Source organism: Hyaena hyaena, unplaced genomic scaffold (genome assembly GCF_003009895.1).
Source record: "Hyaena hyaena isolate Hyena2069 unplaced genomic scaffold, ASM300989v1 scaffold_456, whole genome shotgun sequence".
Classification (NCBI taxonomy): domain Eukaryota; kingdom Metazoa; phylum Chordata; class Mammalia; order Carnivora; family Hyaenidae; genus Hyaena; species Hyaena hyaena.
The window spans coordinates 1,240,920-1,256,651 of record NW_024081087.1 but is presented as its reverse complement, the minus strand read 5'-3'; the positions used below and the strand labels follow the sequence as shown (position 1 = coordinate 1,256,651).

Sequence of the window (15,732 nt, the reverse complement as noted above, 5' to 3'; positions counted from 1 at the left end):
AAGCCACTTCCTGTGACACGAGCAAGTCCCTCCTCTCATCTGTAAAATGGCATAATGGTCCTAAGGTCTCAGGGGGTGCTTTGAGGAATGAGCCAAGTACTTTTGCTGAACTGAGTGCCCAGCGGATGCCCACCACGCTTGATGACTGGACCCAGGCTCGATGATTCTGTCCTGTTCTGCCTCCCTCCCGATGGCCTGGCTAGTGGCACGGCTGGGCTGGACCACACATCCTGGGGGAGGGGGTCCACGGGGCCAAGGGAGCCTCCTGCATCCCAGGCCCCCGCTGCAGATGGAGAGGGAGTGGGGACAGGAATCAGAAGCGCCCAGCCCAGCCTCCTATAGAGCTCGTCACCCCCGTTGCAGGGGCTGGGGTGCCTAGCCTCTGCCCTGCTACCTCAGAGGAGAAAATGGGCCCAGAGACGGAGGGCTTGCCTGGACTCACAGCACAGAATGATGGTGCCCAGAGCTCTGCTCCTTCACCAGCCTCCCTCCTGGGCCCTCCCTGCTGGCCCCAGCCCCGCAGAGGGGAGGGACGCACAGAAAAGGCACCCAGCGCTCTTGAGCGTAAGCAGGGGAGGCGAGAGGGAGGCGCTGGCCTTTCCCCCTCCCAGGGTCACCTTGCTGGGGGGAGCAGGAGGGCGGGGTGATAAGGGGGCTGACGTAGGAGATGCGTCAACCCTGATAATGGAAGACGGCCCCACCCACACTGCTGACCTGGGCTGGCCAGCCCCACTGAGGCAGGAGCTGCCCCTCCCACAGGCCCCTGGAGCCACGAGCCTGGGGTCTGCATCTCAGGCCTTCTCCCGGGTGAGAGAGCCCTGGGAACAGGTCAGGAAGACCCAGGAACAATTCTGGGCTTTCCTACTTCCCGCTGCGTGACCTTGAGCAGGTCACATACCCTCTTGAGCCTCAGTCTCCTCACTAGTAAAATGGGGTCATGAAGAGCTAACATTTTACAGGGTAAAGCATGAAACAAGTCAAGGTACGTAAGGTGCCTGGCATATAATGGGTGCTCAGCAAACCGAGCGGCTGTCCTCTTCCCAGTTCCCGGAGCCCTGGGGTCCCCAGGAGCCCCTGGCCCAGGCCCCTCCCTGGCCCCAGCCGGTATTTCAAGAATGCTGAGCCCCGCTTAGGTGATTAATGAGTGGCTAAGCCCTCCTAGGAGTCACGCGCTGCCTGGGACAGGCCCTCCTGCTGGCCCCCACCCCTGGCTCACCCAGCTGGGAACCAGGGACACCCACCAAGCACTGCCGATGGCCATCCAGGGCCCTGTGTGGCCAATGCACAGGAAGCTTCTCAACCTGGGATTGACCAGTCTGCACATCAAGGTTCTAGAATGCCCGTCCATGCGCCAGCCCCCACCCCATCCTTCCCTGTTAACCCAAGATCCCGTTTATTGAACGCCTGCTGTATGCCAGGCACCTGTGAGGCCAAGGACATTACTAATCACAGGAATTTAATCCCGCAGGCTCTCCGGGTGCAGCGTTCCCCTGAATCCTCCCATTCTGGAACGGTGAGGATGGACAATGATAATGACAGTGGCTCGTGCAGACTGAACGCCTCCCAGGTCCCGGCACTATTGGGTTTCTCTACTGATCGCACCCTCGGACTTGACATTACTGGAATCGCCTCCTTTGTCAGAGAGGTCAAATGTCTTGCCTGGGGCAACAGAGCAGGGAGGATTCAAACCCAGGCACAGGGGCCTGACCCAAGGGGGACGGCGTGGTTGGTGGTCACTGACACTTCCTGGCCATCCTGGGCTGCCCTGACCTGATAGGCTGGGGGGTTCCTCAAGGGATGGGGAGGGAGGGGGCACTGAAGCGTGACCCCGGCCCTGGCTGCGGAAGCCGCAGGATTTTGAGACTGAACTTGGAATCTACAGTGAATGATGGGGTGATGGTGTCATGGTGTTGCTATTTATAATAGGCCAGGCCCCCTCCTCCCTCTCCTCCCCCCTCCTCTGGCCAGGAGAACTCCTAATCACCCCTAATCCTCCTGCCCACCTCCCTTGGGATGGGGGGGGCCTCAGGCAGAGGCATATCCCAGGAGACCCTAACGAGAACCAGATGTGGTTGAGGGGAGGAGAGACCCTCCCGTGCCAGGGGCCGGGAGGACCGGGAGGACAGAGGAGGGAGGAGGGAGTCACTGGGGCAGGGTGGGGGTGGGGGCTTGCCAGAGCCCAGAGACTCCTGAGCTACCCACCCCCCCAGGAACTCAGGAGGAAGACATCAGAATATCCTTGGGGGGTCCCCCCTCCCCCACCGCTCTCAGAAGGGGCCTGGAGCACCCTTGAGCCAACCACAGATACCCGCCAGGCAGGAAGCTAAGCGAGTCCCCCTCTGCTGATCCTCAAGTCCTCCCTGGGGGGTGGGGAGCTGGCCCAGGACCCCACAATCAGAAAGCGGCACCACGGGGTCACAAACCAGCATGCCAGCCCTCCCCTTCCTCACACCCTTCCACAACTTCCCACTGCTCCGGATAGAGCCTTCCTTGCCATCCCAGGTAGCCCCCCTTGCCTGCCACCTACAGCCTCGTCTCTTAACCCTGCAGCCCTCCACCATGCAGCCTCAGCCGCTCTCCGGCCTGGGGCATTTGCACATACTGTTTGCTGGAGGAAGCCCATTCCTACGCGCTCTTGTAAGTTCCTCCAGGAGGTCACCTCTGATTCCCTTTCTCTTGAGCGGCGGCCTCCTTTCTCCTGGGTTCCATACCCCGCTGCCTCGTGCAGATCTCACAGGTGCCGGAGGTCCGTGCACTGCCCACCCACTGCCCACCGCTCACTCGCCGAGGGCCCACACTTCACATGGCTCACGTTTAAGTCCCATGACAGCCCTAGAGGAGAGGTGGTTTTCTTCTTCACCTTACAGGGGAGGAAGCAGGCTCAGAAAGGAGAAGTGCCTTGCCCTTGGCCTCCAATAGTGGGACCTGGGATATGAGCCCGGCCCTGCCTTGCCTCTCTGGGATATAAGTGTCTAAGCATACAGTAGGCATGTAATAAATGTTCATGGAATGGGTCAGCCAAGTGGCAAGCGAGACACTAGATCCAGGCCTGCCTGCGGCCACCCGGCTACATGACACTCAGGGTCCAGAGCTAGACGGCGATGGCGGGGGGGTGGGGGGGGGCTCCAGGTACCGCCCCTGCCCTGCTGAGCTATGTGCCCCAGCTGCTCCTCATTAATTAGGCCCTTTATTACCTGCTTTTAACAGGAGCCAGACACTGCCCTGTCCCAGGAGGCCGGGAATAGGGACTACGAGGAGGAAGCCCCCTCCCCTCTTCTCTCCTCACTTTAAGGCCACCCAGCTGGGCAGAAGAACAGAGGGGACACGGGCCAGGTGCAGGATGAGGGTGCGGGGAGCCCAGGTGGTCTTCCCCCCTGGACTCCTCCCTTTCCCCCCTCCTCTCACTCATGGCCACCCCCCCACCAGCTGTGGCCGCTGGCTGAGTCTCGGCCATTGTCCCAGGGACCGGGGGAGGGTGGGGACCCGGCACAGTGGGAGGCTTGTGCCCTGCCCACACCTCCCCCCACCCGTCAATGGGGCACTTGTCAATTCATGTCCCAAACATGGCGGAAATCCCGTCGGCCACGTGGCTGTGGGCAGGGGAGGCCAGGGCCTAAGGGTGCTGGCCAGGCCTTGCTGATCAGAACCTGGGGCTGACAGGGCCCGGGGCCCAGGCCTGTCCCCCCACCTCCCATGCTGCCCTGAGGGTCCACCCCTCTGAATCTGAGGCAGACGCCTGGGGGCCAGGATGGCTGGGGTCAGGGGACTGAGCACCCCAGCACCCCCATGATGCCCTGAGGTCAAGGAGGCCCAGCTGCTGATGTGGGCCCCCTTCATTGCCTCGGACCCTTGGCAAGTGACCTGACCTCCCCGAGTCTCAGCTTCCTTCTCTACCAAGTGAAGCAGGGACCCCTTGCATCAGGGAATGGTCATGAGTCTTTGATGAGATAGTAGGAAAGCTCTTCCCTCCCGGAGGCCATTCCTCAAATAACATTCATCGCTGTTTCCTTCTCTCTCTGGGCTCCCCTCTCCTCTCCTGCCCCAGCCATCCCCCTCTCCCCCATGCCCCCCCACCCCGCCTAACTGCATATCTGCTCCAGAGAGCCTCTGAGGGGGCCTCTGGCTTCTCCCTAGTCCCTCTGAAGCATGACCAGTACCATGCCATTCTCCTGGCACGTACTGAGCAAAGTCCAGCCTCCAGACCTTGGCTCTGGCCCCCCATCTCCACCCCGGTGGGTTAGCCTTCTGTGACTGACTACTGGCCCCGGCAGTCCCTCCTCAAGCACAGGCCCCCCCATCCCCCGTGCCGTCACTTGCATCCTAATATTGACTAAGCTATTCAACATGCTCCAAACTAGTTCACTCTGGGACAGGGCACAGTAAGCTCTCACCTCCTTTGGTTTGAACTTTCTGTCTTTATGAATATGATCAGTGATTCATGTGATAACTGCTACCCGTCCCTGCTTCAGGCTTCAACTTATGACTAGAGCCTTCTCACTCAAAATGCCTTCAGGTCAGATGCTTGATGTTGCAAACTACCCTTTGCATTTCTGCATCAAGTCCCCAGTTAGCTTGGGGCTGAGTGACAGGGATATATGGCTCTTAAGTCTTTGCCATCAGGTCCGTAAATCGGAGCCCCAGTCACCTTTATTTCCTCTCAGTTTCTTGCCAAAAAATGCAGAAGAACCCCATCTCCTCCAGGGGACCCGGAATCTTCAGCTACCCCCGGGCTATAGCTACGTTCTCCCTTAGTCCCCACAGCTACCACCCTGTCCTCAGGTCGACACAAGGCTCCACTCACAGCCCCAAGGTGCTCCCAAGCCAGGTGACACAGAACCGAGCCCAGAATCGGCCACCTGTTCTGTGCACGGGAAGCCACACTGGTCCCCAGGAATCTTCGGTCTGCTCTGGGGGCCCCCAGGCCTGAGTCTCCAGGGCCAAGTTAGCTCCCACCCGATGGCCCCCGCCTCTCCCACAGGGTCCGGGGCAGGCAGGCTGGGGAGGACCGTCCCCACGGAAGCAGGGAGGAGACCCTGCAGCTTGGGGTGAGGGCTGGCTACCCACGTCTGCATGTATTCACCCACCAGCATGCCCCCCACAGGTGTGTGCACAAGGGCACACTCCCAGGCATGTGCCCGCTGATACACACATGATCACGTATAGACACACACACGCACACATGCAGGGGCATACCCTTCTCACACTGACACACGCGGGTGCACGCCAGCACGCGTCACAGGTGCTCATTTGTTCATCCATTCAAACAACTAACGACTGTATACCAAGTGTCAGGCACGGTGCTTCGCTCTGGACTATGGTAATGAACAAACCAAACCTCCTGCCCGCAAGGAGCTGACATTCCGGAGGGAGAGTCGGATGACCAGAGGGGTAAAAATCCATAGCACTTAGAAGACGACAAGTGCTATGGAGAAAATGAATCGGAGAGCAGGAGTTGGGATAACAGGAGGGCAGGGAGGGGTTGTAATTTTAAATAGGGCAGTCAGGGAGGGCCTTGCCGAAAAGAGCTAGGAAGGCACTGAGCCACGTGGCTATCTGGGAAGAGCATTCCAGGCGGTGGGGAGCCAGTGCAAAGGCCCTGAGGCCCGGGCATGCCTGTGCGTGTTCACATACTCGTACACCTCCTGGACTTGAACACTGGTGCACACAGGCGCTCAGTGACCCAGTGGCAGGCCCAGGCCAACCCCCCTCTCGATCAGGTCTAGCTGGAGCAAGATCCAAAAGAGCCAGCTTAGTGTCACAGACTCCCAGTGGCCACCACCACCCCCTCCCCCCAGACCACAGACGGCACAGGGGAGAACCATAGAGGGGAAAGAGAGCTCAGGGACTGAGATGGCGAAGAGGGTAGTGAGAGAGGGCCCCAAGGGAGCAAGGGTCCCCAAACTCCATGGAGGGACAGAGGCCATGGTTGTACATTATGAGGGCTGGAGGGACCGAGGTCCGGCAGAGGCAGCGCTTCCCCACTGATGCGGCCCGGAGGCAGGCGGAGGACAGGGTGCCAGGCCAGGGGAGACTCAGGACCCAACTGCCCCCACCCCAGCCGGGGTTGTGCTCTGCCCTCCCCTCCCCCTCCAGGCCTTGGCCGTGGGGGTCTCGTGGCTTTCCTCACACAGCCTTGACCGGCTGAGTGAGGACTCCGAGGCCCAGAGAGGTCAAGGGGCTGAATGGAAGTCACCTCGCCCAGGCACTGGCAGTGGATCGGGAAGCTCTCGAGGACAGTCAGGAGACCCAGGGTCCCACTCCTGCCCTGCCGCGGCCACCCTGAGCGAGCCTGACCCATCTCCTTCCCCTCCTGCTGCCCTCTCAGAAATGAGAGGGCACCACCTGCATTAACACGGAGCCCCAGGCCTCCCGGGGAGGCAGCCTATGCAAAAACCTCCGGCCTGGGTGCGGCAGGCAAAGACAAAGGACAGTCAGCCCCTTCCCCTGGCCTGCTGGCCCTTGGCCCAAGTTTCCCAAGGCTGAGATGCGGGGTGGGGCTCCCAGCTGGAGGCTGGAGGGAGGGCCAGACCTGCAGGAAGCTGGGTCCCTGCACGAAGCGGCCCAGGACAGGTGAGGGGCTTTCCCAAAGCACCTAGCAGCAGCCACATGCCCCAGCCCAAGTCTGGGCACCGACCTACGCCGTGAATCAATAAACCCTCAAAGTGGGAGCAGAATGCCTACAGTGACCCTGCCGAACCCCGCTGGGCAAGCCCTTTGGGACAATAATCACAATCCAGGCTGCCGCCACCCCCACAGAAACCCTGAGAAGTGGGTACTGGGACCACAACGGCATTCCCATTTTAAGGATGAGAAAGTGGAGGCACAGAGAAGTGCCGTGACACGCCCAGGAGAAGGGCTGTGGGCAAGCAGCGGACCTAGCCACAGATCCCGGCAGCCCACCCAACGCCTGCCCCTCGCCCAGGGGCACCCACACCCAGCGGCAGCGGGGGCTGAAGGCTTTCATATGGGAGGAGAGGTCCCCCCCATACACACCCAGGCTGTGAGGGAAACCGAGGCCCCAAAGAGGGGGCTGTGAGGAGGAAGAAGGTGGAAAGGAAGGGCAGGCAGCCTGGGTAGGGCAGGGCCACCGCCGGTTAATGGTCCAGTTAATGATTTCTGCTCCCCGTTCTTATCAGAGGGCAAAGTCCAAGGGCGGCAGCCAATCAGAGCCCTGCTGGGCTGTTACCCAGCAGCCTCAGCTCCCAGGGCCCCCTAGTCCTGTGAGCCCTTGGGGGTCAGGGAGTGGGGCCCAGGTCCCTAGGAGAAGGACGTCTTCTCTTCTGTCCAGAGAGACCTACCTGTCTTTGCCCCAGACGCCCTGGGTGGCCCTGCCTGAGACCCCAAGGGCACTCTGCCAAGGCCCCAGACAGAGGAGGGGCCCTGAGGAGAGCAGGTTGGGAACAGCCCGCTTCTCTCCCCCGCACTGACCCCAGGCCCTCCCAGAGAGTTGGCATCCTGGGGTGCACACCGCCCCCCCCCCAAGCCTGCCTTTGTTCACATAGTCATTGTTGCCTCCAGTAAACCCTGAGAACATTTCCTGCCCTCTCCCTTGCCACCCATGTGGCCCTATGTGGGGTGTTGGGGACATGGGGATGAGTCAGATCCCCCCCCCCCCACTTATCCCCACTCCAGGTGGACTCAGGGGCTGGGGACGCAGGGCTGGGCCGGGACTCCTTCCGAGGGCTCCAGGCGGACCCAGAAGGCACCCTGTCTCATCTTCTCGACAATCAGGGGTCGGCTGCCTCCCCCATCCACCTCCTCCCTGGTGCACTACAGACAGAGACGGACAGACAGACAGGCTGATGGGGGCACAGCGCCACAGGATCACACACCCCAACCCAGCCCCAGACTCCTGTTCAGGGAGGGCATCCTCTCCCAAAAGTCGTCAGGTGGCCTTCCCCTGTGGCCTCCTCCTGCCCTCTGGAGGCAGAGATGCTGGTCCCCATGGGAAGGCCACCCTTCCTCCCCAAAGGCCCTGGTGGCAGAGGAGCGAGCCCGGCGGGGGGTGGGCGGGGGCTTGGTGTCGGCTCTGACTAGTGCTGGCTGACTCCCTCCCTTGGAGCTGCAGTTTCGGCCCCTGGGAAAGGGGGCCAGTGCCGGCCCCTCCCTCCAGAGGCTTTCAGATCACGACCCTGGTGCTCTGGGAGGGGTGGGGGGACTGTGGGGAGCCCAGCCACCCCCACCCACTGTGTATCAGGAGGCCATGAGTTTGCCTTTGTTTGGTGGCTAAAAAGTACCTTGTTGCCGGGCTCCTGGGTGGCTCAGTGGGGTAAGCATCAGACTCTTGGTTTGGGCTCAGGTCACGATGTCACAGTTTGTGACTTCAAGCCCCACATCGGGCTCCAGGCTGACAGCACAGAGTCTGCTTGGGATTCTCTCTCTCTCCCTCTCTCTCTCTCTCTCTGCCCCTACCCCACTCACTCTCTTTGTCTCTCTCTCTCTCTCTCTCTCTCTGAAAAATAAATAAATAAAAACTTTTTTAAAAAGTTAAAAAAACAAAAAAGAACCTCATTGGAAGCCCCAGCTCTGGTCCCAACCCCCTGCCTACCCCAGGAGATGACAGAAGGCCAAAGAAGGGAAGTCACCAGCCCAAGCCACCCATCCAGCCTTGAACCTCCAGCCTTGTGGGGCTCTAGAGGCTGAGTGGAGGTCCCCCAACCTTTCAATGGCCTTTTCAGCACCTGCTGGAAGTCCAGCTCCCCTCAGTCTCTAAGGCCTCCTCGGGTGCACCTGTTTTGAGGGGTGAGGGTGGGGGTGGGGCGGCACATACCCCCAGACCAGAGTTCAGCACCCTCTACCTTCTATGTTCAAAATCATTCCTCCTGCCCAGGCTGGGAGACGAGGCTCAACAGATCTGAATGTCTCATCAAGACCTTCCCTGCCTCCCCCTCCTGTCTTGCAGGTAAGGAAAAGGGGCACAGAGGGGGTGAGAGCTCAGCGCAGGGTCACTCAGCGACAGAGGCCGAGTCTACACCAGAGCCTCTAGGCTTCTATCGGGATCCTCTGATGCTGTGACCCTGACCTTGGCTCTGGGAGTCCAAGGCCCCACCTGATCAGGATGCCAAGGAATATACCTCTCACGGCGACGCTGTTACCTGCTGGCAGCCAGTGCATCCTGCCTGGAGGGTCCCCTCTCTGCAGGCCCTGTGCCCGCCGAGCCGGGCGGCTGTAGCCTCCTTCTAGGGGATTAGCAGGGCGGTCACGGGGGCCCGGCTGTACCAGCCTCGAGGGGGCCGCCCTGTCCCAGCCTCCCACCCGAGGTCCAAAGCGCCTTAGCCCCCGGCCCACCACCCTGGGGTGGGGCACAGCCTGGCCCACTGCGTGGGGCAGGACCCGGGTCGTAGGCTGGGTGTTCCCAGAGAATGGGCCGTGTCAGACAAGGGGTCTCGATACGCCCCTGCCCTTCGGCAAAGCCCTTTTCCAGACCAGAGCTGAAGGCACAGACCCTGCCCCCCCGCACCCACTGTCCGTAGAGAGTGACCAAGGCCAAGCCAGGACCCGGATGAGAACTCAAGTTCTAGCCCCAAGTGCGAGAGTTCAGGAACGACATCCCCCCCCCACCCCATGCCCAGCACTCACTCGCATTCACACTTACACTCATGAGCACACTCAGGCCTGTCCCCCACACACCGCTGAATACCTGATCTCTGCCAGGCTCTCCCCTCCCAAGTGGCCCCAGAGACTCAGCACCCGCCCACCTTCCTCCCCATCTCACGCTCAGGGAAGACTTCACCAGCCCCTGGCTCCCTCAGCCTGCCTCAGAGGGCAGCCCCACACCCGCCCCCCCCCCCACTCCCCACAGACATTCTTGAGTCTCCTCTTATCTCTCCGGAGGGAGCAGCACAGCCTCCCCGCCAGGCCGGCCGAATGGCTGAGCTGTGGCGTCAGCCCCCACCCCCCACCCACAGCCAGGAAGGAAAGTTTGGCTCAGCAGAGGGGGAGCCTGGGCCAGCTGGGCCCACTCCTCTGCCTGGGGTGCCGGTCCCGGGGGGCGGGGGAGGATGTATGGGGACATCTGTAGGAAGCAAGCTGGGGGGTGGGGGGGCCTGACCCATGGGTCGTCCAACTATCTTGCTTGGATACCCCCAAGCGAGGAAAGATGTCCCTTTCCTGCCTCCCCAGGGGCCTCCAGCCCCCACAAGGCCCCTTGAGGGTTCATAAAAGATGAACAGTGTCTAGGGGGAACCAGAGCCCCAGGGACTGACTGGGAGGTGGCTCGAATGGCCCACCTACCTCAAGATCAGCCATTTAATCTAGTCCAAGCCTGATTTCTTGGGGTCTGGGTCTGCTGGGGTGTCCAGAGCCCTGAAGGGAGGAGGCCTGGGGATGCCCTTACCGACTCAGCAAGCAGGAGTGGACAAAGGCTGCTACCTCCCCCCCACCAAAAGTCACAGAAAGGGAGACACCCAGGCAAAGAAAGGCTTTCCTCTCTCCCTCCTGGACTCCAAAGGTATCTGAGTGTTACTAGGCTTGAAACTTGGGCTGCGATCCACCGCTCTGCAGCCGGACAACCCAGCACAGTGGTGCCCCATGGACCACCCCTCCCCCAGAGGCAGGTTCACGCTGAGGAGTAGGATGTAGGCTTAGGGGCTGGAGAGAGGGTGGGGACAGTGGCTTAACTACATGAGTTGTGGGGGGGGGGGGGTTAGGAGGGCAAGAGGGGCCTGAGGGGCCGGCTAGATGTTCCTGTGAGGGTCTGAGAAGCAGAGTGGGCTGGGAGATGTCAGCCCGCACCTCTGCCTCCCCCTCCCACACTCTGTCCCGTCCCTCCTGAATCCAGCACCCTGGAGGAGGGGTGACAGACCTGGAGGAGGGGCAGTCTGGTTAGATGTAGGAGCAGACCTCCAAAACCACAGTTGGGGGGGGTGGGCGGGGAGCAGAGGTAGAAGAAAATATGGTAGGGTGTGTGTAGATCCCGGCCCTGGGGAGGGTCCTATCAGGGTCGAGGTGAAGGGGTGAGGTCACTCCTGGGGTGAGGAGCAAACAGCCAGGGGAGACAGAGCTCCAGGGACAGGTGTGGGTGAAACAGCCCTGAGGAATCTCAGAGCTGGCAGGATGCGGTTCACAGCTTTGGGAGGGTCTCAGAGCGCAGAGGTGGCTGGCAGCAGGGATGCCGACTTCAAGGAGGTTCTAGCCCAGGGAAAGCATTTGGGGATGGGGGGGGGGATCAGGCCCACGGAGGAATGCTGGGGAGGGGTTCCAAGCCCTGAGTCCGGGAGGGGGAGCTGCCTCAAAGGAAATTTCAGCCTTGGGGGAGAGGGCAGCTCTGCAGAAAGTGGGTGACAAGTCTTGAAGGGGGTCCTAGGCCCAGGGAAGCAGTGCGGAGGTCTCCGCTCCGAGGAGTCAGCCTGGGGGTAGGGTGTCCACTTGAAAGGGACACAGGGGCCTGACTCTGTAGGCAGGGGGCCGGGACTCTGGAAGGCGGGCTGGGGTTCCCGCCTCAAAGGGGGTCTGGGAGTCTGTGCCGTAAGGGGTTCCAGGGAAGGACAGTAAACGGGCCCCAAACTCGGGAAGTTCCACTGGGGGTGGATCGTGTCAGATTTTAGGGGCTAGTGCAGGTCCTGGGAGGCACGACGAAGGACCAAGCATGGAAGGGGAGGCAGCTCCAAGGAAGTTGCGGGCTGGGGGGACAGGGAGGGGGTGCCCAACTTTCGTGGAGGTGGGCAGTGACCACGAGGAGACTCCCAGCGCGGCAGGCTGGTGCCAGCCTGCCCTCCCTCCCCCGGCCCAGAGGAAGCATTCTAGGGAGTCCTGGCATGGTCGAAGCATAGTCGGGGGTCCCAGTCCCCGGAGAGATCCGCCCCGGGGGTCCCCAGCGCGAAGGCGGTCGCCTTCCCCCTCCCTGGTCCCTCACCTTCGAAGAAGCGCTGCAGCGCCTCGGTCTCGTCCACCACCTCCATGTCCGGCCTGCCCGGCGCGCTCTCCGCCGCGGCCCCGCTACAGCCCGGCCCGGGGGCGCGGCATCGCCGGCGCGGCCCGCGCGACAGTCCCGGCTCGGCTCCGGCTGCGGTCCCGCCCGGCCCGCCGCCGCCGCCGCCGCCGCCGCGCTCGCCCCGCGCGCGGCCCTAGCCCGGCCCCTGCCCGCCCCCCGCGCCCCGCCCGCCGCGCCCAGCGCCCCCTGCCGGCCAGGCCCGCGCTGCAGCTCCGGAGCGAGCCCGACGCCTCCTCCTCCGGGGCGCCATCCCGGCGCGCGGCGTCCTTCCATGCTTGGGGGGCGCGGAAGCGGGGAAGGGAGTATGTGCATGCGGGCCGGACAGGGGCGCGGGGATGCGGGGTGGTGGGGGCCGCGGTCACGCCCTGCCCCATCTTCCTCGCCCTCCCCTTGGCCAGGGGAGGATAGCAGGATTCTGAATCTTAGTCTCAGACCAAACCTCAGAAGACACCCCCATTTCCTCCCCTTGCCCACCCCCATCCCAGCAAGAATACTAACCCACGTCCGGTGGACCCCGTGTCACACTCGCGCTCAGGACTTCACAGGTGTTACCTCGTTTAACTGTCTCAGTTACCCCACCAGGAAGATGCTCTTATGTGCCTTTTCCAGAAGAGGAAGCTGAGCCCCATTGACTTTCAGGCCCTGTATAACTCTCTTGATGACGGGAATGTTCTCTGGGCTGTCCAGTGTGGTAGCCACTGGCCACATGGGCTATAGAGGACTTGGAATGTGGTTAATGAGGCTGAGGAACCGACTTTTCCATTTTCTTTAATTTCAAGTAGTTCCGATTGAGATAGCCACTTGTGGCTCCGTCGTCGGACAGCACAGATCTGAAGATCTCAGGGTACTTGGGGTCAAAGGCAGCATTCAGAGCCGGGTCCTGGTTGACCTGGAACTCTGGGCTCCCGGCCACTATTTCCCTGTGTGGTGGTGTGAGGCCCGAAGGTTCTACCTCCTAGAGTGTCCTGAATAAACCAACCATCCTGTCCCTCGGTCTCCACTTCAGGAGCACCCACTCGTCTCTGTTCTGCCCAACCACACTGCCTCTCTCATCAGTGATGGGCTCCAGAAGCTCCCAGACCACTCTTTTGAAAATGTCAATCAGGGGTGCCTGGGTGGCTCAGTCCTTAAGTGTTCGGCTTCGGCTCAGGTCATGATCTCACAGTTTGTGGATTCGAGCCCCACGTCCGGCTCTGTGCTGCCAGCTCAGAGCCTGGAGCCTGCTTCAGATCCTGTGTCTCCCTCTCTCTCTGACCCTCCCCTGCTCACGCTGTCTCTCTCTCTCAGAAATAAATAAAACATTAAAAAAAAAAAAAAGAAAATGTCAATCAGATCATGCTGTCCCTTTGCTAAAATCAATAGCTTCTCCTTGTGTGCAAAACAACATCTAAACCTCTTGCCCTGGTTCTTGAGGCCTTGTATGATCTGCCCCAGCCTATACCACTGGCCTCAGCTCCTCCTTTCCTCTCCATCGCACCTGAGTCACAGCCACGAAGGCCTCCCTGCCATCACTCGAACATGCCAGGCACACATCTGCCATCCGTGCTGTTCCCTCTGTCCACAATGCTTGTCCCCACGTGACTAGTTCCTACTCAGGAGTCAGGTCTTGGTGCAGTCCTCACCTCTCTGACCACCCTACCCAAAGCAGTTGCCCCCTACCTCGCTTTCTTCCTCACCACGTAAAAGATTCTTATTTAGTTTTTGTGACTACCCTCCTTGCTGTAGATCGGAAGCTCTGTGAGGGTAAGAGATTTTTCTGGCTCGGTCACCACTGTGGCTTCAACACCAAGAACACTACCTGGGATGCAGTGCGTGCTGGGTAAATACACACAGAATGAATGTAGGACGATGGCATCACGCAGAGCACCTCTGACACTTTGGGAGCAGAGGATTCTGGAATTTCAGACCCAGCAAATCATCCAGCCTCATGGGATCCTCAGATCCAGCGAGTCAGAGCTGGAAAGCTGATCCCACCTGACCACTGGTTGACAGACAGAGGGACTGAAACCAGGACCCGGGGGGCGGGTAGGAGGATGGCCAGCAGCTCGAGATGCCAGCCCAGACAGCCGGGAATGCGCCACACTACCCGCCGGTGGTCCCCCAGACGAGCGTGGGGGACGCGAGCCGGGCGGCTCAGTGGGCATGGGGGTGAGAGCCTGCAAAGCTGCCAGCCGTGGGGGAGGGGCAGCCGGGGCCTGAGCCCCAGATGTGGCCCAGTCAGCAGGCCCGCGGTGGCCCACCGAGGAGGGTCAATGCCACGACAGTTCTGGGGCTGGGGGAGGGGGCGCCCAGGCCGGCGGGCACCTCACAATGAGGTTTTGTCCCTCCGGGGGCCGCTCTCCCAAGCTGCTGCTCTTAGATATATAGAATGGGATTTTGCTGGCGGCCCCAGCTGTGTGTGCTGACCGGTACTCCCCCCGCAGGGGCCGGGCTGGGAAGGGGGGAGAGGGCCACACTGAGCCGCCTATTCTTTTCCAGCTGATACACCCCAGAGGTTTTTCTCCCTCTGCAGCCTCCCTTAAGACAATTGTTATTCTCTGCTCTGCCCCCTCCCCCACCCGGTTAGGCCCGCCTGCCGGACAAAGTAGACACCCGCCCACGCCATGTGATTTTTTAAAATGAATTTATTTTAGGAGTTGCCCGGGACCAGCTGGAAAGCTAGCTCCTCTATAAGCCTCCACCTGCCCACAGGTCCTTCCACCATATTCCACTAGGTGCTGAAATGTCCACCATGGGAGGGCCGTCGCGATGAGCAAAGCATGGTCCTTGTATGGGTCCTCAAAGGAGTGGAGTGTGCATGTTTTGTCCCCCACACCCAAACTCCTCGGGTTGGATTATCAAGCCTGTGGGGTAGCCTTGAGGCTGCATGGGGTGAGGCTGGCCTGGCTAAGAGGGTTCTGGCCCTATCATCTCCCCTGATTCCACCAGGCCACTGAGCAGAGCAGCTGTCATAGTGGTTCCCACCTCTGGGCTGGGGAGAGGGGTGGATTAAGTCCCAGACTCCAGGGCTCAGCCGGAAGTCGATGCTGCAGCCCCCAAACTCCATAGTGAAGGCGGGGCTCAAGCCTGGCTGGGGTCGGGCGGTGGCTAGAGCTGGTGAGGGAGCCCAAGGGAACCTGGCATAACCGGGGCTTTGAGGGAGCCATCCATAGAGAGGAGTCCCGTCTGCACCCCTCCCTCTCGCCCCGTCCCCACCAAGCCATAACGAGTGAGCAACCAAGACTTCATCCCTGGCCCAGCAGATGCAGCTGCTCCCTGCGGCCACGTGAACCATCCTCCAAGGCCTGCCCTCTGGTCCGTGGAGGACTCATCTGTAAATCAGCCTATTATCCCCGCCTCGCAGCGTGGAGGTGAAATGCCAGGGAAGTGATCAATAAATGGTGCCTTCCTCCACTCCAGCTCAGTTCCCCGGCTCTGTGCCAGCCCTTGAGTGGCAGCTGGGCCAGCAGGAGGCAGCACTGGGGAGAGAGAGCCACAGATTTGAGGGTTACTGGAGTAACAGAGTAACGGGGCCCCGAGGCCAGCCCAGGAGACAGTGGGGCTCATCAGCTAGCCAGATGGCCATCGCCCCCGTGGGCTCATACAGCCCTGGCATCTTCCCATTTTACAGAGGAAGAGAGGGAAGGCCCAAGGGGTGGTAAGTGGGAAGGTAGTGCTGGTGAGGCCGGGGGTGAGGGAGGTCAGGAGAGCCCTGCAAGACGCCTGTCCCCCACCTCCCTCCCAGCTGAGACAGAAGGGGCTGACCACAGAGCCTGAGTGGGGATGGGAGGGGGATAGTGCCGCCCCAGCCCTTCTCCATT

The 15,732-nt window shown here is 61.1% G+C and overlaps 1 protein-coding gene across 6 annotated transcripts in view; it reads right to left on the bottom strand.

Moving 5' to 3' along the window:
* The window catches only part of MYRF (myelin regulatory factor), a 33,021-nt gene extending 21,045 nt beyond the window's left edge, over positions 1 to 11,976 (bottom strand). For all 6 annotated transcript variants that reach the window (XM_039253552.1, XM_039253554.1, XM_039253553.1 and 3 more), the window contains exon 1: positions 11,855 to 11,976. In XM_039253552.1, the coding sequence (XP_039109483.1) occupies positions 11,855 to 11,900 (46 nt within the window). In that variant the 5' untranslated portion in view covers positions 11,901 to 11,976. The remainder of the gene's footprint in view (positions 1 to 11,854) is intronic.
* Positions 11,977 to 15,732: the final 3,756 nt, after the last annotated feature.